We start from the raw sequence: 24,475 nt of genomic DNA, 5'->3' as shown, positions 1-24,475 counted from the left end.
TCCGACACTTAATCATGTGTATCATACGGTTAAACAATGACATCTGGACACTGTTTCTTGTCAATATTTAGCTCCTTCAGGGTAGTTTTGTGACAGGTTGCCAGTATATTCCTTCTGGCCCTTTGTATGAAAAATTAATGATGCTAATAATAATTCTTGCTTGGCAGTGCAGTGTAATCCACGGTGTAGCGTTTCCCCAAAGGTGCTTTGATTCTGCTGCAGATTCCAGCGGTTTCAGATGCTTAGTTAGTGCTTTGCAGGAGGCATTGTGTAAGTTTTGTGTCTGATTAAAACACACCACCTACAACCGAGACTGTAGAGCCATTATAGCCTAGCATTCATTATCTTACATTAGTGTTTGTCCTTGTTTTCTGTTCTAATGCCGATCACGTCTGCAGAAGTCTGTCCTCATCCCCCTCTTCTCTTTTTCCTCCTGAATAAAATAAAACATTATTTGCTGCTTGAAATAAGTCAGTCTCTCAGATGTCTTAACGCTGAAATACCCAGCGGAATGCGATTTTTCGCATGTTTCCCCAGCAAGTATTTAGAGCAGGGGTGTCAAAGTCATTTTAGTTCAGTTCCACATTCAGCTAAATTTGATCTGCAGTGGGCCGAACCAGTAAAATAATAACAGAATAATATATGAATAATGTTAACTCTAAACTGTTCTCCAGTGAAAAAAGTACATTTACATTATGAAAAGGTTTACATCTACAGACTATCCTTTCAAAAGATGTGAATAACATGAACACACTGAAAAAAATAAGTGTAATGTGAACAGTATTCTGCCTCAGTTTATCATTTCCACATGTACATTAGAACTCACAGATCACAGTGGATCTACAAACACACAAAACATTTAGTAACAGGCAGAATATTGTTAAAATTGAAAAAAAAAAAAAAACTCTTAAGACATTTCAGGTTGTTCATGTTTGTTCAGGTTATTCACATTTTTTGCGAAATTACACTTTGTTTTAGAGTAAATACATGCAAATATTTACGTTTACAAAGAGAAAAATTTGGAGTTGTCCTTATTTCTATGTTCTTATGATAGTATTTTACCGATGTGACCCACTGGAGATTGAATTGTTCTGAATGTGGAACCTGAACTAAAAGGATTGTTCATATCTTAGTGTAATTTTTGCGTTTCACAAATTCATCCTCAGGGCCAGACTGGACCCTTTGGTGGGCCGGATTTGGCCCCCGGGCCGCATGTTTGATACCTGTGATTTAGAGAATTTAGATTCAGCTGTAACTGCCATAGCATGTCGTGACCTCTTATCAAGGTTATTATCGTTAATGAAAACTAACGAAATGACGAAAACTGGAATTGAAAAAACATTTGCGTTAACTGAAATAAATAAAAACTATAATTCAAAGAAAAAACGATAACTAACTGAAACTGTATTGTGTGCTTACAAAACTAAAACGTATAAAAATTATGGATAAAATTCCCTTCGTTTTTGTTTTTGTCAAGGTCCGATTGATATGAAATCGATTTATTTCACTCGAGCAATTTTGGCTAGCAGCACCATACGACATTTCACGGACCGTCACTTCTTGTCACTTGTGGTTTCCAGTCGTCTTCTGGTCCAAACTCTACTTGGCAACATGGAAACTAAAGTTGGGAGAACGCAGCAGAGTCCTGTACGGGATTCATTTGAATACGACAGCGAGGAAGATAAAAGATATTTAAAAAATAAAACTAAACTAAAACTAAGCAATTAGAAAAAAAAACATAAACTAATAAAAACTAGCAAACCTGCTCGAAAAACTAATTAAAACAAACTGAATTAGAGAAAAAAGTCCAAACTAACTAAAACTAAACTAGAATGAAAAATCCAAAACTATTAGAACCTTGCCTCTTATGTCCAAAACTGGAAAAACTTTGTATATTCTAAATAAATGAATGGAGTTAAGAGATGTGGGCGCAAACCGTTTTCAACACTTCTCATCGGTTAAATTTTTCAAACTAGTGTGTTTACCCACGTGGATCCACAGGCTCTAGATGTGGTAGTTTTTCTGCTGTTGTGTATTCGTGCATGTTGTACTGCATTTGTCCAGCAGTCACCGCCAAAGCGTTCTGGCCATAGCAATGTGATTATAAGGCTATTGGATTCAAAATGACTAATATCTCCCAAAATCTTGGTCCTATTAACTTGCCGTTTTGGCTGCTGTCTTTTTTGACCAAAAATACATAATTATGCCAAACTGCAGCAGTCAGCTGTGTACGGATTTAGTGTGAATCTCTGGACACACAAACACACACACACACAGAGCAAAGTTCTAATAGTTTTGGATTTTTCATTATATTTTAGTTTTCTTGAGTTTTGACCTTTTTTTCTCTAATTCAGTTAGTTTTAATTAGTTTTTAGAGCAGGTTTGCTAGTTTTTATTAGTTTTCATTTTTTTTCTAAATGCTTAGTTTTAGTTTAGTTTTAGTTTTTTTTATATCTTTTCTCTTCTTCGTCGTCGTATTCAAATAAATCCCAGACAGGACTCTGCTGCTTTCTCCTAACTTTAGTCTCCATGTTTCCAGGTAGAGTGGGGACCAGAAGACGACTCTAAACAATGACAGAAGTGACGGACCGTGAAGTACCCTACGGTGCCGCTAGCTAAAATTGCTAGAGCAAAATAAACTGCTTTTCGTATCAATCCGACACTGACAAAGATGAAAACGAAGGGAATTCTATCCATAATTTTTATGTTTTAGTTTTGTAAGCACATAATACAGTTTCAGTTAGTGATGGTTTTTTTCTTTGAATTATAGTTTTTATTTAAAATAAAGCTTTACTTACTAAAGCTTTGTTTATTTATTTCAGTTAACGAAAATGTTTTTACAATTCTAGTTTTCGTCATTTCGTTAACGATAATAACCTTGACACAGAGGCCACTTGGCTTTTATAATATAGAAACCGTCAGGCCAATGTGAAGACTGACCAATAGAATCGTTTCATGACAAAAAAAAAAGACCAAAAATGGACTTATGAGGTTTTCACCCAACAGTGACGATGTAGGATGTCTGCATGGGATTTAAAGAAAAAAAAAAAAAAAGCAAACATGCATTAGGGTCAATATCACTACAAGGTGCCTTTCAGATTTCAAAATGCCCCCCCCCCCCCCCCCCCAAAAAAAAAAAAAGGTGTCTGTAGTGTTGGATTAGTTTTGTTCTTAAATTTAAGGTGGTATTTCTCGTCTTTTGTCTCATAAGGAACACCTCAACTACGTATCAGAAATCTCCCAGGAAGAAATCTACATCCTGGACCCTGAACTGGTTGTCATGACGACAGTAGGCACCTCCCCTTCGGCCATGCCAGACCTGGTTAACCCCAGGTCCGACACGATAGACGACAGGTGGGAGAACACGCGGAGACACTTTAAGACTGAAACGGTGTTTTTGTGTTGAACTGCTCAAATAATTCTCTACATTTTCAGACGGAGTTTCTTTATTATTTTATGTCTTTATCGTAATCTGCACATATTTACTGAAGTGGATTCAATGCATCAACAGTTTAATGTCAAAATGGGTTTAATTTACTAAACATAAACACATACGCTCAGATAAAATCAGGTGGAAATAGGTGCAATATGTACAAGAAAATTCAAACCATTGTCATTCTTATTTTGTTGATTTTTGTTCATTTTCTTAGCTAATTTGATTTTTTTTTTTTCATTTTCTCAATTTTGTTCATTTTCCTAGCTAATTTCATTTTTTTCCCATTTTCTTTCTTATTTTGTTCATTTTCTTAGCTAATTTCATAATTTTTTTCCAGTTTCTTTTTGTTTTGTTCATTTTCTTAACTAATTTGATCATTTTTTTCCATTTTCTTAGGTATTTTGTGGATTTTCTGAGCTAATTTGATCATTTTGTTCTGTTTTCTTACATATTTTGTTCATTTTCTTGAGTAATTTGATCATGTTTTTCATTTTCTTATTTCATTCATATTTTGGGAATAATTTGATCTTTTTTTTCCCTCCATTTTCTTACTTATTTAGTTAATTTTATCAACTAATTTTATAATTTTTTCCCATTTTCTTATCTTCATTTTCTGAGCTAATTTTTATTTATTTATTTTTTTCCCATTTTCTTACTTACATTGTTCATTTTCTTAGCTAATTTGATAATTTCTCCATTTTCTTGCTTATTTTGTTCATTTTCTTGACTAATTTGCTTTTGTTTGTTTTTCTGGCTTATTTTGTTCATTTTTTTCTTTTTTAGGAAAACTCCTACTCAGGCGTCGGAGGACGTATTTGTGTACTCCGTTACTTCAACCTCTACTTCCAGGTAAAAACACATGAAATATTAACATTTCACTTCAACCTTCAGTTGGATTTACTGATTTTTCACGTGGTTTAATTAATGTCGTCCATATTATTCCAAGAATGCCTGGTGTCACTAATTTACATCTTAGTTATTCTATGTGTTATATTCAGCATCTGCGTCACAGAAACAACACAAGTGATTTATTATTTATATATACATTATATTTTATATATATATATATATATATATATATATATATTTTTTTTTTTTTTTTTTTTTTTAATGTAGGCAGATGTAGGTTATATTGCATTTTGTTCATATTCTTGACTAATTTGTTCTTTTTTTGCATTTTCTTATTCTCTTCATTTTTGGCTTATTTTCTACATTTTCTTCACTAATTTGTTCATGTTTATTTTCTTGTTTATTTTGTTCAATTTTCAGCTCATTTTGTTCATGTTCTTGACTAATTTGTTGTTTTTTTGCATTTTCTTAGTTTCTTCTTTTTTTGGCTTATTTTCTACATTTTCTTAACTAATTACTTCATTTTTGTGTTTTTTTTTTTTTTGTTTATTTTGTTCAGTTTTCAGCTCATTTTGTTCATCTTCCTGACTAATTTGTTCTTTTTTTGCATTTTCTGACTTATTTTTCCTAATTTTTTGCTTATTTTATACATTTTCTTAACTAATTTGTTCATTTCTGTTTATTTCCTTGCTTATTGTCTTCATTTTTTTGCTGTTTTTTTATTTTCTTAACTGATTTGTTCATTTCTGTTTATTTTCTTGCTTATTTTCTACATTTTTTTTGCCTATTTTTTAAATTTTAACTAATTTGTTAATTTCTGTTCATTTTCTTTCTTATTTTCCACATTTTCCAGCTGATTTTGTCCATTGTTTCCATTTTCTTCCTTATTTTATTCATTTCCTTGCTTATTTTCTACATTTTCTTAACTAATTTGTTAATTTCTGTTTATTTTCTTGCTTATTTTTCTACATTTTCCAGCTAATTTTGTCCATTGTTTCCATTTTCTTCCTTATTTTATTCATTTCCTTGCTTATTTTCTACATTTTCTTAACTAATTTGTTAATTTCTGTTTATTTTCTTGCTTATTTTTCTACATTTTCCAGCTGATTTTGTCCATTGTTTCTGTTTTCTTCCTTATTTTATTCATTTCCTTGCTTATTTTCTACATTTTCTTAACTAATTTGTTAATTTCTGTTTATTTTCTTGCTTATTTTTCTACATTTTCCAGCTGATTTTGTCCATTGTTTCTGTTTTCTTCCTTATTTTATTCATTTCCTTGCTTATTTTCTACATTTTCTTAACTAATTTGCTATTTGATTATATTTATTTAACCTTTATTTAACCAGGCAGACAGATATGAAAACATTCTTATTATTATTCTTATTATTTATATGTGCAGTTGAATTCATTATAATAGTTGGCGACGGGTGAATCAGCCTTTTAAACAACCATGAAAACACACATTTTTAAAAAATGCCTGAAACGGTTTTTACGTCGTGGTCGTCGTATTGTGTCACTTTAATTTTCTGTCCTCTCACCGCCGTCTAACGACAATACTGTGAATGTGACGGCATGACAAATTAAACACTTTGAGGATGATCATGTTTCTGCCCAGTGGATTGAAAATGTAAAATGTGAACATATTGACATTAGCATTCGCAAAACAAGCAGAATAAATACAGAAGCAGGTACGATGAGAGAGAATGTGAAGCAACACAACCTACTGATCCCCACAACACTTCCCTATGGCGACGTACGTGTGTGTGTGTGTGTGTGTGTGTGTGTGTTGGCGGCTGATTTGCAATGCTGAGTGCACTGAGTGGGAGGATGAGGAGATGAGACCGAGAGGCCGGAGTTATGGAGAGAAGATGGAGTCAGAAAACAGTGGATGGAGAGAAAAAAGAAACGCATGTCAGAGCACTCGACGGTCACACACACACACACACACACACACACACACACACACACACACACACAGGAAGCCCACGCTGAGGCCACGGGTCAACGTTATTCCTCCCACCATAATTACATGGGTCTTTTTTTGCTTCTCTTTCCCTCCGTCGCTCTGACAAACACACTGAACGACACCTACACACAAAATATTTGTGTTTTTAACTGATTTGTGAACCGACAGACTCACACACAGACGGCGTCCTCAAAGTTGGTGAAGCGAAAACTCAAAAACAAGAGGATTTTGTTCGTTTCCTTGCGTATTTTAGACATTCTCTGAACTAATTTGGTCATTTTTGTTCATGTTCTTACTCATTTTGTTCATTTTCTGAACTAATTTGTTCATTTTTGTCATTATTTTATTCATGTCCTTGCTTATTCTATACATTTTCTTTACTAATTTGTTGATTTGCTTGCTTATTTTGTACACCTTCCAGCTCATTTTCTTCATTTTCTAAACTAATTTGTTCATTTTTGTTCATTTTCTTGCTCATTTTGTTCATTTTCTAAACTAACTTTTTCATTTTGTCATTATTTTATTCATGTCCTTGCTTATTCTACAATTTTTCTTTAGTACTTTGTGCATTTTTTCATTATTTTATTGATTTTATTCATTTCTTTGCTTATTTTATCAATTTTCTTAACAAATTTATTTTTGCCTATGTTCATGCTTTATTTTGCACACTTCTAGCCCATTTTGTTTATTTTCTTAACTATTTTTTTTTCTTTTTTTGTCATTATTTCATTCATTTCCCTGCTTATTCTATAGATTTTCGTAACTAATTTGTTAATTTCTTTCATTATTTATTGATTTTATTTATGTCTTTGCTTATTTTACCAATTTTCTTAACTAATTTGTAAATTTTCTTGCTTATTTTGTACATTTTCTTGACTGATTTGTTAATTTTTTCATTTTTGTACTATTCATTGCCTTGCATATTTTGTTCATTTTAGAGCTTATTATGTTTGTTTTCATGTAAAAAATAAGTAAAGACTGTTCATTTGAATATAGCACGTACAATTAATATGATGCAAATTAGTGACATTAGACATAATTGTTGTAATTGTCATAATAGTAATTAACCCAGTAATGCATTTTTGTCATCTGAAGGGGACAAGCTTCACAGCTTTACTTAAAAAAAACCCACACAAAAACACTGTGCGCTGTAAAATATATTCCAAAACAATTCATGTGAAAAACTGTTGAATTCTGCTGTTTCCAATCAAGACAATTACTTCATGTAAAAACAGTCAAATTATTGTATTTTCTTGGATCTCAGGAGGTTAAAACTTAAACTATAACATCAGAAGTGGTACTAATAGTAGTGTGGCGTACTGAAAACACAGTACCTGAAAGTGTTTAAGTAGGAACACAGACTGTATTTTTTCTGTAGTTGTGACTAAATGTAGACATTAAAGGGTTAAATAGTGATTGATCTGTTGATGTTTAACTATAATGAGTTAAAGTGAACTGATACTACTTAAAACACATGATCTGATCAGGAAACACGTCGTCTTGGGTTTTTTCGAGTCACTAGTGACTGTTTTTGAACAAAGGGGTGGATGTGTGGGAGCACGAGCTGTTCAAACAGACCCAACAATTAATTAAAGACATGAATCCATTCATTTAGTTTAGTTTGGTTTGACAGTAACACGACAACAGGGTCGAGAAGATTCACACTCTGAGTTCTGTCGGATATAAACAGATCTGTGAAAACGAGGGAGGAGACGAACGAGGATGTTTATTTACTACGGATGGAATGTGTAGATGTGTGTATTAGAGCTGCAGATATCCAAGAGTTTAACGGATTATTTTATCAATTATTTACTTCGATTTCATAGAATTTAAAAAAAAAGACATGTTTGAAAATGACAAACAACCTGTTCTTTATTCCAGAACCAGAAACAACAAACACAGAAAGCATATAAAATAAAAGGATATATAAAAAAACATATGTACAGAATAACAACAGTACAAAAGTATATATAAGATATAGATATAGAAATAACAGTAACAACAATATAAAAGTGTATATATATATATATATATATATATAAATGTCTAAATTTGTAGAAATGGCAAGAATAACATTAGAAAAGTGTATGTAAAAAAATCTATATATAGAAATAACAGTATAAAACTATATGTAATTATTTATATGTACAAATGACAATACTATGAAAGTGTATATATAACAATATCTTTATACATAGAAATAACAGTATAAAAGTATACATATAAAAAAACATATATAGCAATAACAGCACTAACATTATAAAAGTACATGTAAAAATATATGTATATAAAAATAACAATAGTATAAAAGTATATAATATATCAATAACAACAATATAAGAGTATATATTAAAAAATGTCTATTTATACAAATAACAAGAATAACAGTATAAAGTATCTTTAAAGATATATATGTGTGTGTGTGTGTGTGTGTGTGTGTGTGTGTATTAGCAAAAATAACAGTATGACAGTATATATTAAATTATCTATAGACATAAACATCAAACCAGTTCAATGACATCTATAGTCAGTCTGTCACTACAGTCTTCAACACATTTGGATCCAACTTATGAACAACTGAACATTAACAAACAACTGTGTGTTGATCCTGGCGTCGTGTGCGTCACAATAAGCGTCCGTGTGAAACAACAACAGTGGAACCAATGTTTAACGGCAACAAAATTAAGGAAACTCAGCTTCAATTCATGAAAACTGTAATCGAATAATGTTTTTATCGATGTGAGTTGATAAATGGTTTCAGCTCTAGTAGGTTTTCGTCTGTTTCAGTGACGGTGACGTGACATGGTGTGCCCAAACAGACATGGTGTTCAGTTCTATAATCCTCCCTCGATGTAATTGGACTGAATATGAAGCAGGTTTATTCTAAACATGTTGGACACAACGCTGTGCTTTAATTTGACGTCCTTCTAAAATAACCTGAACCCAGTGTTTTTGTTTGTATGTGTGGAAGTGTCTGAACGGGTTGGATTTCCTCCTGCTGAAGCGTTCGTTAAAGGCACCAACACATGGCGGCTCTAACGAGTGTAACAGGTCCTGTAGGTGTGGATCTAATCTGTGTGAGTGTGTTTAAGTGTGGAGAAGAGGATTTCACATGGAGGCAGAGGACGGAGGAGGAGGAGTTAAACAGCCACAGCACAAACACAAGCACTGATCCAGGAACACATGGAACACAGATGCATGATGGGAAACATTATTAATGTTCACTGACACATGCACACACGGTCCATCAGAACCATCAGACGGACTGAACACTGAAAACAGACGTATGAATGAAAACTGGTTCAGCCAATCAGAAGGAGCCCAGTCCTTTACAGACTGACACTGAATACTGTTTTATGTCCTCACAGTAATAGATTACATGAGTCCGAACCAAAGGAACATCCAGGTTCTTCTCTGGAACTGTTTTCAGATCCAATGCAGCCATAATTCTGATCCTACTGACTTAAAAACAGAAATATAGTCATTAGTTCAACTACACGTGTTGTTTGGAATTCACACGTTATATTTGACTTTGAATCATTTAGTTGTTTGAAATAGTAATTATCTGAACAAGTATTCACATTTTATTGTGAAAGCATAGTTTGTAAATGTGAATTTTTTCATGTAAGTTAAAGGTAGTCAAATATGCCCAAAAAAAGCAAAAAAAGTTACTAAAATTGTTAAAAAAAAAAAAAAAAGAGTAAAATAAGCAACAAAATGGAGAAAAAACTGTTAAAATAATCAATAAAATGAAGATAATGAATAAAAAATTACAGCATTATAAACAGGAATAAAATAAGTCAAACTGAAAGAAACTAGAAAAATAATGATTTTGTTTCGATCTTTTTGATGTTTTTTCATCACGTGGGGGGGGGGGGGGGTTGGACTCTTTGGTCCATGGGCCGTATGTATGTTGGACACCCCCCCCCCCCGTGTACATACCTGTGATAATACTGAAGTGTGTTTATGGGTCAGACACCTGCAAATATTAAATTACACTTTCATTCAGAGCTGTAAAATCACAATTCAGAGGCTTTTGGAATTGATTTAGTGTGAAAACTGTTTGACTGAAGGTGAAAATAAGCAAAATAAACCGTTTAGCGACCACAGGGTGAATGAGAAACAGCCGTAGGATCAATGAGCCGGTCTGGAAACAGCAGCACTACACCAGTTTACACCACCGAAGAAGAAAGAGGAGGAGGAGGGAATACAGACGAACACACATTTGTTCCATTTATAAAGAATGCTGTTTTTTTTTTAGTTTTATGAGCAGTTGTGTTTTATTTGTATGAAAAATTCAAGTATAAAATAAAAATGATGATATATGTGACATTGTAGACTATTTAGATCAGAGGTGTCCAACATATGGTCCATGGACCAAAACCGGACCAACAGAAAGTCCGGTTCAGCCCCTGGGATGAATTTACACTGAACACATGAACAGTTAAAGATGTTTAAGTCATTTTAGTTCAGGTTCCACATTCAGACCAAAGTGATCTGAAGTGGGTCAGAGCAGGAAAAGAAAAACAGAAGAACATATAAAGAATGACAAATACAAACTTTGTTCATTGTTTTAGTATAAAAAAGTAAAATTACATGAAACATACATTTACAAACTATCACAAAAAATATGAACAACATGAAATGTCCAAAGAGAAATAAGTGCAATTTTAACATCATTTTGTTGATTTCTCTCAAATTTTTGTTCATTAATTCAATTTCCTTCAAACTTGGCACATATGTAGAGACAGTTAATATGCTGACATCAGCTGGAGCGAGACCAGAATGAGATACAATGTGTGTGAGGGGCGGGGTTTGTTGTGCCTGGAACCACTGGTGTTTGTACGCTTTGATTTTGTCCATAATTGTTATTTTTTGTCTTATTTCTGTTCAAAAACCAATAAAATAATGAAGTGTTAAAACTGAACAAAACAGAATGTGAACATTTACAAAATATGAAATAACATAAAATTTACTAAAATTAAATAAAAAGCTAAAATAGCTCCAAGGGTCCTGTAGTCCAACAGCATAGTTAAAGACATTAATTGACATTTGTTTGACTTTTCAAGGTCAAAGGTCATGGCACCAAATAAAAGCTCATATGTGACTTCCTATCTGTTGTCAATAATAATTCTATCAATATCTTCAACTGTTGAAGTTATAGCACTTTGAAATGTGTCCCATTATAAACCGATGGGGATTTTTAATGTTTCAAAAAATGCAACAAAAATTCAAAAATCAATATTTCTCTCTTTTTATTTTTTCCTTTTTTTTTTAAACAAACTTGGTCAACCCAAAGAACCTCCGCTATGAATTTGAGTTGATTCTGGCCGATGGTTTTGGAGAAGAAGTTTCTACAAACATTGTTAGTAATAGTCCATCGGACCTCTGGGTCGTCGACTAAAAAACAAGAAAATAAGAAAGAAAATGTAGTAGCAGTAGAAATAATAAGTGTAATTTAATGATATTCTGCCAGTTCTTAAATGTTTAGTGTGTTTGTAGATCCACTGTGATCTGTGCATTCTAATGAACATGTGTAAATGATAAACTGAGGAGGAAAATTGGTAAAATTGCACTTTTAAGAAATTTCAGGGTTTTTTTAAGGCTAGTTTATAGACGTAAACATTTTCATGATGTAATTTTACTCTTTTCACTTATTATTTTTCTGGTCCAGCCCACTTCAGATCATAGGCTTCGTTCAGACACCAGGTAAACGTGGCCCCAGTACGATTTTTTTTACCCGTATGTGGCCTGTATCCGATCTGTTACAGTTAGAACAGCACAAATCCGATTTTTTTTTTTTTCCAAATCCAACCCAGGACACTTTCATATGTGGTCCTAAATCCGAAACATATCCAATATTTTGCAATGCGACTTCAGTCTCAGTGGCCAGGTCGCATTTATCCGACCTTTATGTCACTGAAACGCGACAAACGTCCCAACACAGTGCGTGCCTGCGTAGTCGACCTGTTTTTGCGCATACGGGTCACTTCAGGGTCGCATTCAGTTCAGACTCAAAACTGACAGAAGTCGCATTTAACGTGTAATATGAACAAGCACACGCAAAAAAATTGTATTTCACCCAAAAATCGGAAGTGTGCATTAAGACCTGCTGTGTGAACTAAAATGAGTTTAACCGTTTTAATTGAACTGATACGGTTACATCCATTATCCTCCACTGAAAAAAACAACCAGGACTTTTTACAGTGTATTTTCTCCCTATAGGTCAGACTATATAGAGGATTTATGTGTTTTTTTTTCCTTTTAGAATTTTTAAGTTCGTTCCCATCTCCACTTTAAATGACGTTCAGACAGAATATTAAATACCGTCTCCTCTTTTCATTCTCTTTTTTATTCTCCGCAGCCTTCGTCTCTAGCGGCGTCTTCATCGCTCTCATGCTCATTATCTTAACGCTGAACTCTTTATCTCCTAATCTAACAAGTATTTAGACTCAGAAACAGGAAGATGTTGATGAGTCGGGTTCATGAAGGAAACTGGCATAACCTAAAAAAATAATAATAATAATAAAATAGTCGAGTGTGAAATTGTGAATATTTTCAGTCGTCACTTCATCGCCGCAGCTTCATAAAAAATAAACAAAATGAAGAAAAACTATTATGAAAATGGACAAAAGTAAAAAAAACTCAGATCTGATAAACTGAGAGAAAAAGCACATGATTATGAACAATTTAACCTTACTGTCATATTTACTGTCATATATATGTGAAATAGTTATAAATTCACACATATACGACTTTGGCTGTTTTTGGTCATTTTGTTGGTTTTTTTCTTTTTTCATTTTATTTTTACTGAAAAAGGTGGAAAAAATATCTCCAACATTATCATTCATACATATTTTATCTATTAGAGCCCTTTATGTATTTCTTTAGTCATACAAAAGTGTAAAAAAAAACAAACATATGAAGTGAGTGTTTACAGTTTCAGTATTTCCTCTGGGTTCTTTAAACATTACACAAGTTTATACAGAGATTTAAAAAAAAAAAAAAAAAAAAAAAAGGACATTTTTAGAGCAGTGATACAAACTGGATCCATTTGTCTCAAATATGATACAATGTAATAATTTTCACAAATTTTATGATTTTTTTTTTTTTTGTAACAACCTGAAATTCTAAAGAAAATGCCCATTTTTAAAAAAAAATTTTTTTTTTTTAACAACTTATCATTCATACGTGTGGATTCCAGATCACAGAGACACCAAACAGTTAATACCAGACAGAATATTGTGAAATTTAGATTTTGAAGTTGTCGTTATTTACAGGTTATTATTGTCGTATTTTACTGTCAGTCACTTCGGTCTGTTTGTGGAACCTGAACTAAAATGATTCATGTCTTCAGTGTAAATTTTCCATTTAACACATTCATCCTCGAGTCGGATCGGACCCTTTGGTGGGCCGGTTTTGGACCCCGGGCCGTATGTTTGACACCCCTACCTTTATTTTTAATAGTTTGAACATTTGAAAGATGACCTCGTACTAAACTTCTGCTGTTGGTGGAGTTGAGTTTAACCACCGTCTTGTAATGTTGATAATTTTATTCATTTTGTTCAACTTTCTTTTGTTATTGAATGTTCATATGGGTTTTATTTGGTCTGTAATGAGTAAAGAAACACATTCATATTAAATATATTTCACAAAAATTCACGCCTGTGGACAATGTAAGTCATTTAAGGCTGATCTACTAAAGCAGGGCTGTCAAACTCATTTTAGTTCAGGGGCCATATGCAGACTAATGTGATCTCAAGCACACTCAAATTAGTACACACAAATTAGTACACACAAATTAGTACACACAAATTAGTACACACAAACTGGGACCTTAGTAGATCCGACCCTTAGTTGTTTATCAGGATGATCCTATGTCGTATTTTCTGGTATTTTTTGCGGTCGACTATCGACGTGTGTGCGTACATTCCCTCAGGTGTGTACTTAATTGTGTGTTTTTGCGTCTGTTGACTCATATGTTTGTTGTTTGTTGTGTTGCAGTTCTTCCCAGAGGCCTCGGGTCAACAGTGACAGTTCTGCAGCCGAAGTTTTAACACAGAACACAGCGCCCATAACCAGCAAACTCACAAGGTCAGTACACACACACACACACATATATATGTATATGTGTGTATATATATATATATACACACACACTTCCAAATTTGAATGTATCCTTTATTTAGTACATAGATGATAATGGTGGAGTCTTTGAACGCCCCATACATTTGTACTATATATACACATTCAGTTTATATGTGGATGACATTTATAACCATAGAAGCAAATATATATTTATTTAATAACACAAACGTTCTAGATCTAATGGTTAAACCAGGGGTGTCCAACATGCGGCCCGTGGTCCAATCAGGTCCACTGGATGAATTAATGAAATGCAGAAATGACCCTGAAGCTCTCACCAGTTAAAGGTGTCAAAGTGACGTTAGTTCAGGTTCTACGTTCAGACCAGGATGATCTAAACTGAAACACCATCATCATAACCAGTGACAACTGCAAAGTTTACATTTTGTTTTAGTGTAAAAAAAAAAAAAAGTTAAATTACATGAAATTATTTACATACAATTGTAACTATACATTTGTGTATTTTTGTTCGTTTTCTTGCAGATTTTGGTTTTTTTTTCTTAATTTTAGTAAATTTCATGCTTTTATGTAAAATTTTATAAATGTTCATATTTGTTTTTGTTCAGTTTTTCATTTTGTTTTTTTAACATAAATAAAACTAATTATAATTATATATAATATATAATTAATTAAAATTCTATTATAACATTTTGTTTTCATGTTAAAAAAAAAGGGTAAAATTACTGAAAATGTGAATAACCTGAACAAATAGGAACATGAAATATCTTAAGAGAATTAAATACACTTTTAACATCATTTTGTTGATGTTTCTCCTTTTTGTGCCCGTTTTGCTTTGTTCTCCATTTTGTTAATTTTTTTTTTTTGCTTATTTCTGTTCATTTTGTTTGTGTTTTTCCCCATTTTCTCTTGTTATTGTTATTTTGTTCATATTTGGTCATTTTCTTATTTCTCTCTGTTGTTCGTTTGTCGTTTCGTACACTTTTGTCCATTGTTGACAGTATTTCTGGGTTCTTGTGATGGACTGTTCCTGTTCTGACCCAGTTTAGATCATAGTGGTCTGAATGTGGAACCTGGACTTAAAGGTGTCCGACTGTTTCTGGTCCGTTTTCTGTTTGATGTTCTTTGGAACAGAACTGTGGGTTCTGCTTTGGCTGTTGGATCCCTGGTTCCTGTTCAGTTCTCTGTGCTTTCAGTCGTCTGTTCGTCGTTAATATTCACGTCGTCGGCTCCATTTGTGTTTTGTGGGCGGACTCCGTCAGTGTCAGGGTTTCGGCCGGTTCTCTCTGCTGGTTTTCATGGCTCTTTGGTAATTGTGTGTTATTTGATGAAGGGCTGGCTGCATCCACCGCTCCAACACCACAGCTGCAGATTTCACACCCAGAATGAGGTCAGTAATGTGCATGATGTAATCCCATGTAAAACTGTCACTGTGTACGTATGGCCTCCAGCAGGACCTGAAACAGACACACAAAAGACACACACACACACACACACACACACACAGATCTCATCCAGATCATCTGCAGTCAGTCTGAGGGTCCACCTCCAACAGCAGCAGCAGCTGTTTTTAACCCAGTAACACATGGATTCAACGGACTGGACCGTCCAACTGGGACCAGGTGGACCACAGCTGGGACCAGGTGGACCACAGCTGGGACCAGGTGGACCGTCCAACTGGGACCAGGTGGACCACAGCTGGGACCAGGTGGACCGTCCAACTGGGACCAGGTGGACCACAGCTGGGACCAGGTGGACCACAGCTGGGACCAGGTGGACCACAGCTGGGACCAGGTGGACCGTCCAACTGGGACCAGGTGGACACAGCTGGGAGCTGTGACCAGGTGGACCACAACTGGGACCAGGTGGACCGTCCAACTGGGACCAGGTGGACCACAGCTGGGACCAGGTGGACTGTCCAACTGGGACCAGGTGGACCACAGCTGGGACCAGGTGGACCGTCCAACTGGGACCGGGTGGACCACAGCTGGGACCAGGTGGACTGTCCAACTGGGACCAGGTGGACCACAGCTGGGACCAGGTGGACCGTCCAACTGGGACCAGGTGGACCGTCCAACTGGGACCAGGTGGACCACAGCTGGGACCAGGTGGACCGTCCAACTGGGACCAGGTGGACCACAGCTGGGACCAGGTGGACCGTCCAACTGGGACCAGGTGGACCGTCCAACTGGGACCAGGTGGACCGTCCAACTGGGACCAGGTGGACCACAGCTGGGACCAGGTGGACCGTCCAACTGGGACCAGGTGGACCGTCCAACTGGGACCAGGTGGACCACATCTGTAGAGAACCAACACTTTATGTCACTGACGAGAAATATATATATAAACTAGAAGCACTCTGAGAGCACAGACCTCCGCCAAGGCTGATCAGTGGCCCCCCCCGTTGGCCCCCCCCACCCCCGATCACCACCAAATTTAAATCATTTCTTCCTTATCCCATTTCCAACAAACCCTGAAAATTTCATCAAAATCTGTCCATAACTTTTTGAGTTATGTTGCACACTAACGGACAGACAAACAAACAAACCCTGGCAAAAACATAACCTCCTTGGCGGAGGTAAAAAAAAAGTTATATACAACTATAACAATTATTACAACAATATACAACTATTTCAATTATATACATTTATATACAACCATATACAACTATGTACGACTATTAAAATTATATACAACCATATGTAACTGTCACAATTATATACAACCATATATGACTATATATGACTTAATAAAAAGTCGTTGGATGTTTGGTAGAAATGCAAATGTTTGTAAATGTGGACGAAAAACCCAAACAGGAAGAATCTGAACGTGTTTGTGTTTGATTCGACAGGCTGGAAAAAAACCACAAGACCAATGAAACGGACGGAGGCGCAGAAAAAGGTAAAACTGTCTTTATTTAACTCATTTATCACCGTTTATTACAATATTAGCCTCAGAATGTAGCTTTTTTTCATGTATTTTCTGTATTTAATTCACCGACAGTGTACATGTTCATTAAAACTCTGAGTAAATTCAAAGGTTCTTAAATTAAAAACAGAGAAAACTGAAGAAAAAGGGACTTTTTTAGGAAAATATATGGATCTGTAAGGGTTAAAGGTGGACATTAAGGGTTAAAGGTGGACATTAAGGGTTAAAGGTGGACGTTCAGGTGTTTAAGGGTTAAAGGTGGACGTTCAGGTGTTTAAGGGTTAAAGGTGGACGTTCAGGTGTTTAAGGGTTAAAGGTGGACGTTCAGGTGTTTAAGGGTTAAAGGTGGACGTTCAGGTGTTTAAGGGTTAAAGGTTCTCTGGTCCACTGGTCGGTTCCTCTCTTGTATCTGACAGGACTGGGAGTCTTGGGGCTGAAACTCAGATGTGAGACGGCTCTTCTGTTTTACCACAAATCTCCAGACTCTTCCCTGACACATATTTCCAACCGCTGTCTCCTATCTCCCGTTGCATGCTGGGAAATGTGTGTGTGGGACTTGTGTGTTTTGTCAGCTTTACTGAGGTTTTAGTCTCTGTGGGAACACGCGTGTTTTTGTCGGATCATCTGGTTTTTTTCTATTTCTTTGGTGAATCTGTCGGCAGGTTCAGTGTGTGGTTAAAGACAACCCTGTTACACCTGAATTCATTCTGTTTCAGCTGAATTCAATCCTGTTTCAGCGTGAATTCAACCCGTGTTACACCTGAATTCAATCCTGTTTCAGCTGAATTCAATCCTGTTTCACCTGAATTCAATCCTGTTTCAGCTGAATTCAATCCTGTTTCAGCTGAATTCAACCGTGTTACACCTGAATTCAATCCTGTTTCAGGCTGAATTCAATCCCTGTTTCAGCTGAATTCAATCCTGTTTCAGCTGAATTCAACCCTGTTTCAGCTGAATTCAACCGTGTTACAGCTGAATTCAACCCTGTTTCAGCTGAATTCAACCCTGTTTCAGCTGAATTCAACCCTGTTACAGCTGAATTCAACCCTGTTACAGCTGAATTCAATCCTGTTTCAGGTGAATTCAATCCTGTTTCACCTGAATTCAATCCTGTTTCAGCTGAATTCAACCCTGTTTTCAGCTGAATTCAACCGGGTTACAGCTGAATTCAACCGTGTTACAGCTGAATTCAACCCTGTTTCAGCTGAATTCAACCCTGTTACAGCTGAATTCAACACTGTTACAGCTGAATTCAACCCTGTTTCAGCTGAATTTAACCTGTTTCAGCTGAATTTAACCCCTGTTTCACAGCTGAATTCAACCCTGTTTCAGCTGAATTCAACCCTGTTACAGCTGATTCAACCCTGTTTCAGCTGAATTCAACCTGTTTCAGCTGAATCAACCTGGTACAGCTGAATACATCTCTGTTACTTTAAGTTATTTTTAAAAAAAACAGGTTTGCGTCTATAACTACTGATTCACGTGTTCGGTGTAAGAGGGGAAATATTCCGCTGTTTCCACCAACATTCCCAGCAGTTTCTTTTACCTGGTAAAAGAATTCCGGTCACTGGTTTGGTGTGTGTTCCACTCAGAAGTTTCCGGGTGTTTTCAGACTGGACTCGGTGGCTTCAGTGGGGACTTCAGCTTCGTGCAGGTTTTGATCCAGTTTGTGGGTTTTGACCTTTTTTCAAATCAGTGGACGATTCTCGCAGATTGAGCAGAAGTCTGACTACAGACGAGTGTGTGAGAAAGAAAAGGATGGAAAAAAAAACAGCTCATACTCAGAATGAAAAGAAGAAATGACAGAAATAACACACACACTCACACACACAAACACACACACACATATTCAGGTCCAGGTCGAAAGGCGTCAAACTGAACAGATCCATGGAGCAGGAGACACATGTGGGTTGGTCCTACACTCCTCCTCTACTCTCCTTTTTCCTCTCCTCTTCTCCTCTCCTACCAACACCCCACACCCCCCACCACCCCCCCCCCCCGCCCCCCCCCCCCCCCCCCCCCCACCCCCCCCCCCCCCCCCCCCCCCCCTCATTTTCTCTGCTTTTCTTAATTCCATCCCTGGGCTACATTGGTTTAATTCCTACATTCACAGTGTGTGTTGGCTTTTTAGTGTGTGTGTGTGTGTGGGTGTGTGTGGTGTGTGTGTTGTTTTTGATTTCTCTCTCATCCACAGGCTCTTAGAGGTTTGAAGTCCCCCCCCTCCCTCCCCCCTCCTCCCCCTCCTCCCCCCTCCTCTTCCACTCTATGCCTAACCATAACTGGATTAGAACTCAGCTCTGTTCAGTCGAGTATTGAGGTCAAAACCTAATAAACATTTATCTCATATCTGAGCACAACGCCATGTGTTACAACACCACACACACACACACACACACACACACACACACACTGTGGTCTGGGATGATTTTTATATATATATATATATATATGTGGTGATAAATATGGAAGAAATGTGCATTTTTCAGGCTCATCTTCCTCCTTTTGTGTGAAATAATAGTGTGTGTGTGTGTGTGTGTGTGTGTGTGTGTGTGTGTGTGTGTGTGTTTTTCTCAGACATGTTGATACAGAGTGTGAAGAACAAAGATGTGAAGAAGGTAAGAGGTTTTCTATTGAACTTTGATTTGAACAGGTTGATTCTTATTAATAATGAACATGTGGGGGAGAACATAGAACTAGAATAAGTAGAACAGAATCCTAGAATGTTAGTTGAACTGTTCTGTGTTTGATTGTATGAAAATTCCAGGTATAAGACAAAACTATTACATGTGATGAACAGTCAAACTACTGAATGAACTTAAACTGCATCATATCAGTGATCATCCACCGAAAACTAATGAACACAAGACAAACCAAAAACCGACTAAATCTAGACGTTTGACTTCACGGTGATCCTCAGCGTTCTATCACAGATGCACAGAACGTCCACAGACGTCCGTCCACCGCTGGACGCATGGAATTAACCTGATCAATAAAACAGTAATAAGTCAGTTATCACCTAAGTCTGTTCTTAAATACAGTTTGAATTTGGAGGAGCAGGGTCAGTGCAGATGTTTAAGGTCAGACCTGTTTGTGACGGCGAGATGAAGAGTCCTTTATCAGCAGTGAACTGGTGAAGGCCTTCACTGGAGTTTACACACACACTGAGAATGGGTCTGAGTTCTGTCAGGGTCGACAGAACGTAACGGTGTGTGACCTTTATTTGACACAAAATGGAAATGGGAATCAGAGCTGGACATTCCTCTGTCTGGAAGTCATAGGCCTTCTGTGTAAACACAGCTGACGTCCAGACTGCTCTGAAGAGGGCGGAGTCTGGAAAACCGACCTTTCACTTTTTATTACATCAAATATTAAAAAGCAAACAATTAGGAAAACAGCAGCAGCGCTGGAGAGGGATGTGGACACATGAAGGCCAAACACTGGCACGTCTGCAGGACATGAGTAGAAATGCAGATGTTTTAGAACCATGTGGTTCAGATAATGGAGAACCTGTGAAAGATAAAACCCCAGTGGACCCCAGACTGTCGACCTGGGGTCTAACACCTGATGACCGAATTAAAAGACAAGACACTTACTTAAAATTAGAATTCTTGCTGCAAAAAGGTACCACAAGGACCTGGTTCAAAAGTGACCCTGCACCACCACAACCATGACTGGACGTTATAGAGGAAATGTAAAGCATGGAAAAATGAACCTTAAATGAGGATTCAGACGGAAACTTAAAAGTGAAGAAGGAAGGAATGGACCAGACTCAAGGACACGAATTCTGGATATCAGATCAAGTACGAAAAAGCAGTCGAACGCATAAGGAACAGCATCCCCCTGGTTGTTTTTGTTAGTTTTGTTTTTGTTAGTTTTGTTTCGTGACAGTACTGTAAAAGTGGTTACCCTCCGGTTATCCAGGTTGCACCTTTTAGACACACTTCGCACTTTGTTTGAAAAAACTTCACATTATTTTTCACAATTTAACTAAGGTTAGAATTCAAAAGTTGTTCATTTTTGCATGATCTTTAAACTTCTGTCCACCAACCTCAAATGTGGCACATTGTAAACAAAAGAAAATGAACCAGACGAGCATCTTGTCGGCCAGTGTGCATAAACGCACTGTTTCTACCATTGGATCTGTATGATTAGGACTGAGCTGGATTTACAGAAATCAAATCTAATTAGAGCAGAAAAATAAATCAATATATATAATATTTAATAGTTTTATTTATAGGTGTGCATTTTACGCACACTTAGTGACAGATGCTAGTATTTTTGAACATTTGACCTAGCGCCAAAAATAATAATAATGCCAAATTAACCGATGTTGGAGTTAATCACTGACATATGCCAGGATGAAAAGATCTCTAATAATGTGATCCACTTTTTTATGTAGGATATTGAAATTTTTTTTTTGTTTTTTTTACATCCCAAAAAAAAAGGTTTGCTTCCATTACAAACACAGCATTTAAAGGGTTAAAAAATGTGACAGTTATTGAGTTTGGTATTTTTATTTACGGCTCAAGTTGATAAAATAGAAAAAAAGTGTAAAAGAATTAAAAACAAACTGAATGAAATTTTTTTGACATTATTCCACCAGTGTGCCAAAAAGGCACACCTGGTGTTTAGTCAGGGCCTTGTGGACAGGATACGGAGGGTTAAAACATTAAAATAAAAAGTAAAAAAAAAATAAAAATCTGTTCTTAAATCTGTTCCATGTAAATGTGTTGAAATCGTGGTTCAACACGCGTTCTGACGTTTGTTTTCAGCTGCAGCAGATGCACCAGAAAGGGGCGGACCTAACGCTACGGGACCAATCAGGATGCAGTTTGTTGCATCACGCTGTCGACACAGGAAGTAAAGAGATGGTGCGCTACATCCTGGACAACGGTGAGACCTGGAACAGAACCACAGAGATCAAACATACGGTCTGTGGACCAAACCCCGACCACAACAGTCCAGTCCTTCCCATGAAAGACACAAATTATACTGAAAATAAGAACCGACAAGGAAAAAAAAAAGTTTAGTTCATATTCAGACCAACATGATCTACAGTCACAACAGAACCGAGAAAGAACGACAAATACAAAGGTTTTTTAGTTTTTTAAAAAAGCTAAAATTACATGAAACATTTATAAACTATTTTTTACCAAAAGTTTAAATAACCAGAACAAATATGAACATGAAATGTCTTAAGAGAGTTAAGTGTAATTTTATATTTTGTTGATGTTTCTTAAATTTTTTTTTTTTGTGTATGTTCTTGTTTATTTTGTTACTATTTTTTTTTCCTTTTTGGTCATTTTTGTTTATTTCTGACCACGTTTTCTCAAATTTTGGTTGTTTTTTCCCATTATTATAGTTTATAATGTTATTATTTTACTGGTCCGACACAGTTGAGATCATATTGGACTGTGAATAAAAATGTTCATATTTGATTGTTTTTCATAACAAGAAAGAACAAAAAAAAAAAAAAATTCAGAAGAAAAAATAAGTTGAATTATATCAATATTCTTCCTGTTGTTAAAGTAATAACATAAAAACCTATAAATAATGACAACTTTACATTTTTATTTACTTTAAAACACAATAGAAGATCTTTAGTTAGTTCTAGTGTTAAAAACTGCATTTAGTGTTTAAATTATACTCTGAAAATGTTTATTTTATTTTATTTTTTTAGAATTTTTTAAATATTTTTTATTTAAAAAAAAAAATGCAAAGAATTTGTCAACAACCTGAAAGGTCTCAAGAAAAATAAGGTTAATTTTTACTAATGTGTCTGTTATTAAATGTTTAGTGCATTTGTAGATCTGTACGTTATAATGCACATGTGTAAATATAAACTGAGGCAGAATATTGATGAAATTATACTTTTTAACTTTTTGACTTAATAAATTTCAGGTTGTTCTGTTATTCACATTTTTTTAAAGGATAGTTTGTAGATATAATTCTACTTCTTTCATCTCAAACAGAGGAAAAGTTAGTATTGTATTTGTCATTATGCTTTTATTTTGACTTTAGATCATATTTGTCTAAACGTGGAACCTGAATTAAATCAGTTTTAACACTGACGACAGTAAAGAAACGTCACATTTTAATGACGTTTATGAAACGGACATGAAGAGAAGAACTCACAGATGAGACCGCGTTAGGGACAAAAAGACTGAACATCATAATAAAAATAGGGCTGGGCAAATTTAACGCATTATTACTGCGTTAACGCATTCATTAATAAGGCCGACAAATTTTTTTTCTCCTCCCGTTCATACCGTTTTATTCTAACTCCTATTCTCTGCTTGTGTGCGTGTAGCGGTTAGCTGCAGATAGACAAACAGGTTTACCAAGAAAGCCGGACGCCCAAAACTTTGTGTCCAAATCTGTTCGTGTAGACTCACTGTAAAACTGACACATACAAACTAACGTCCGGTTCTGTTCGCTGCCTTAGACATTTACATGGTATTATACATTTAAATGAATGGGAAAAAGACCGCTAGCTTGATGCTAACTTGAATGGGAAAATCCATAGACACGCTGACAATTAGCATTTACAGATTAACTTAAGATTTACGTTTTTTTATCCAGAAACAAAGGTTCACATCAGAGATATTTGATACTATTCATTCTGACAACCAACTGAACAGAAAATACTCACAAAATGTTTTGGGGCCAAACAACAGAGTGAAAGAAACGTGTCTGTTAGTCCTTCTATGTCTGAACGACTACGGAACACCGCAAGGACAAAACATACGTTAGTGACACTTATTCCCACCACTAGAGGGCCCCCTTTGTTTACTTTGAACAACTGAACGTCACATATTATTGTTCTTATTAGTATTAGTACTGATTAGTGGGACTCAGACTCCTGTCAATCACTCACAAGTGGAAATAAACCTGTGTGGACATAAACATGTGTAACAGTAGCGGTCTGTTCCGTGGACATGTTCATTTAAATGTTTTCAGATGGGGGGGGGGGGGGGGCACAGGTGTTTGGAAGCACTGACATGTGCAATTATTTTTATCAGCGGAGTACTGCAGTCTGAAATATCACTGAAAGGAAATACACACTGTTGATGCCGGCAACACCCCCCGTAACTATGCAATTTAATTGTGATTAATCGCAGAAATCCACGCAGTTAATTTCGATTAAAAATTTTAATCGCTGCCCAGCACTAAAAAATATAATACTAACCAGG

At 35.8% G+C, this 24,475-nt stretch overlaps 1 protein-coding gene across 1 annotated transcript in view; it reads left to right on the top strand.

Annotated features, from left to right (window-relative positions):
* Window positions 1–24,475, top strand: part of LOC115431922 (diacylglycerol kinase zeta-like) — a 205,361-nt gene that overhangs the window by 103,971 nt on the left and 76,915 nt on the right. Inside the window, 7 exon segments of the mRNA XM_030152643.1 lie at window positions 3,212–3,354; window positions 4,220–4,285; window positions 14,256–14,345; window positions 15,688–15,744; window positions 17,206–17,255; window positions 19,857–19,897; window positions 22,055–22,175. Of these exon segments, the coding sequence (XP_030008503.1) occupies window positions 3,212–3,354; window positions 4,220–4,285; window positions 14,256–14,345; window positions 15,688–15,744; window positions 17,206–17,255; window positions 19,857–19,897; window positions 22,055–22,175 (568 nt within the window).

Source organism: Sphaeramia orbicularis, chromosome 2 (assembly GCF_902148855.1).
Source record: "Sphaeramia orbicularis chromosome 2, fSphaOr1.1, whole genome shotgun sequence".
Taxonomy (NCBI): domain Eukaryota; kingdom Metazoa; phylum Chordata; class Actinopteri; order Kurtiformes; family Apogonidae; genus Sphaeramia; species Sphaeramia orbicularis.
The sequence above is the reverse complement of the archived record's forward strand: the minus strand, read 5'-3'. Positions and strand labels throughout refer to the sequence as shown.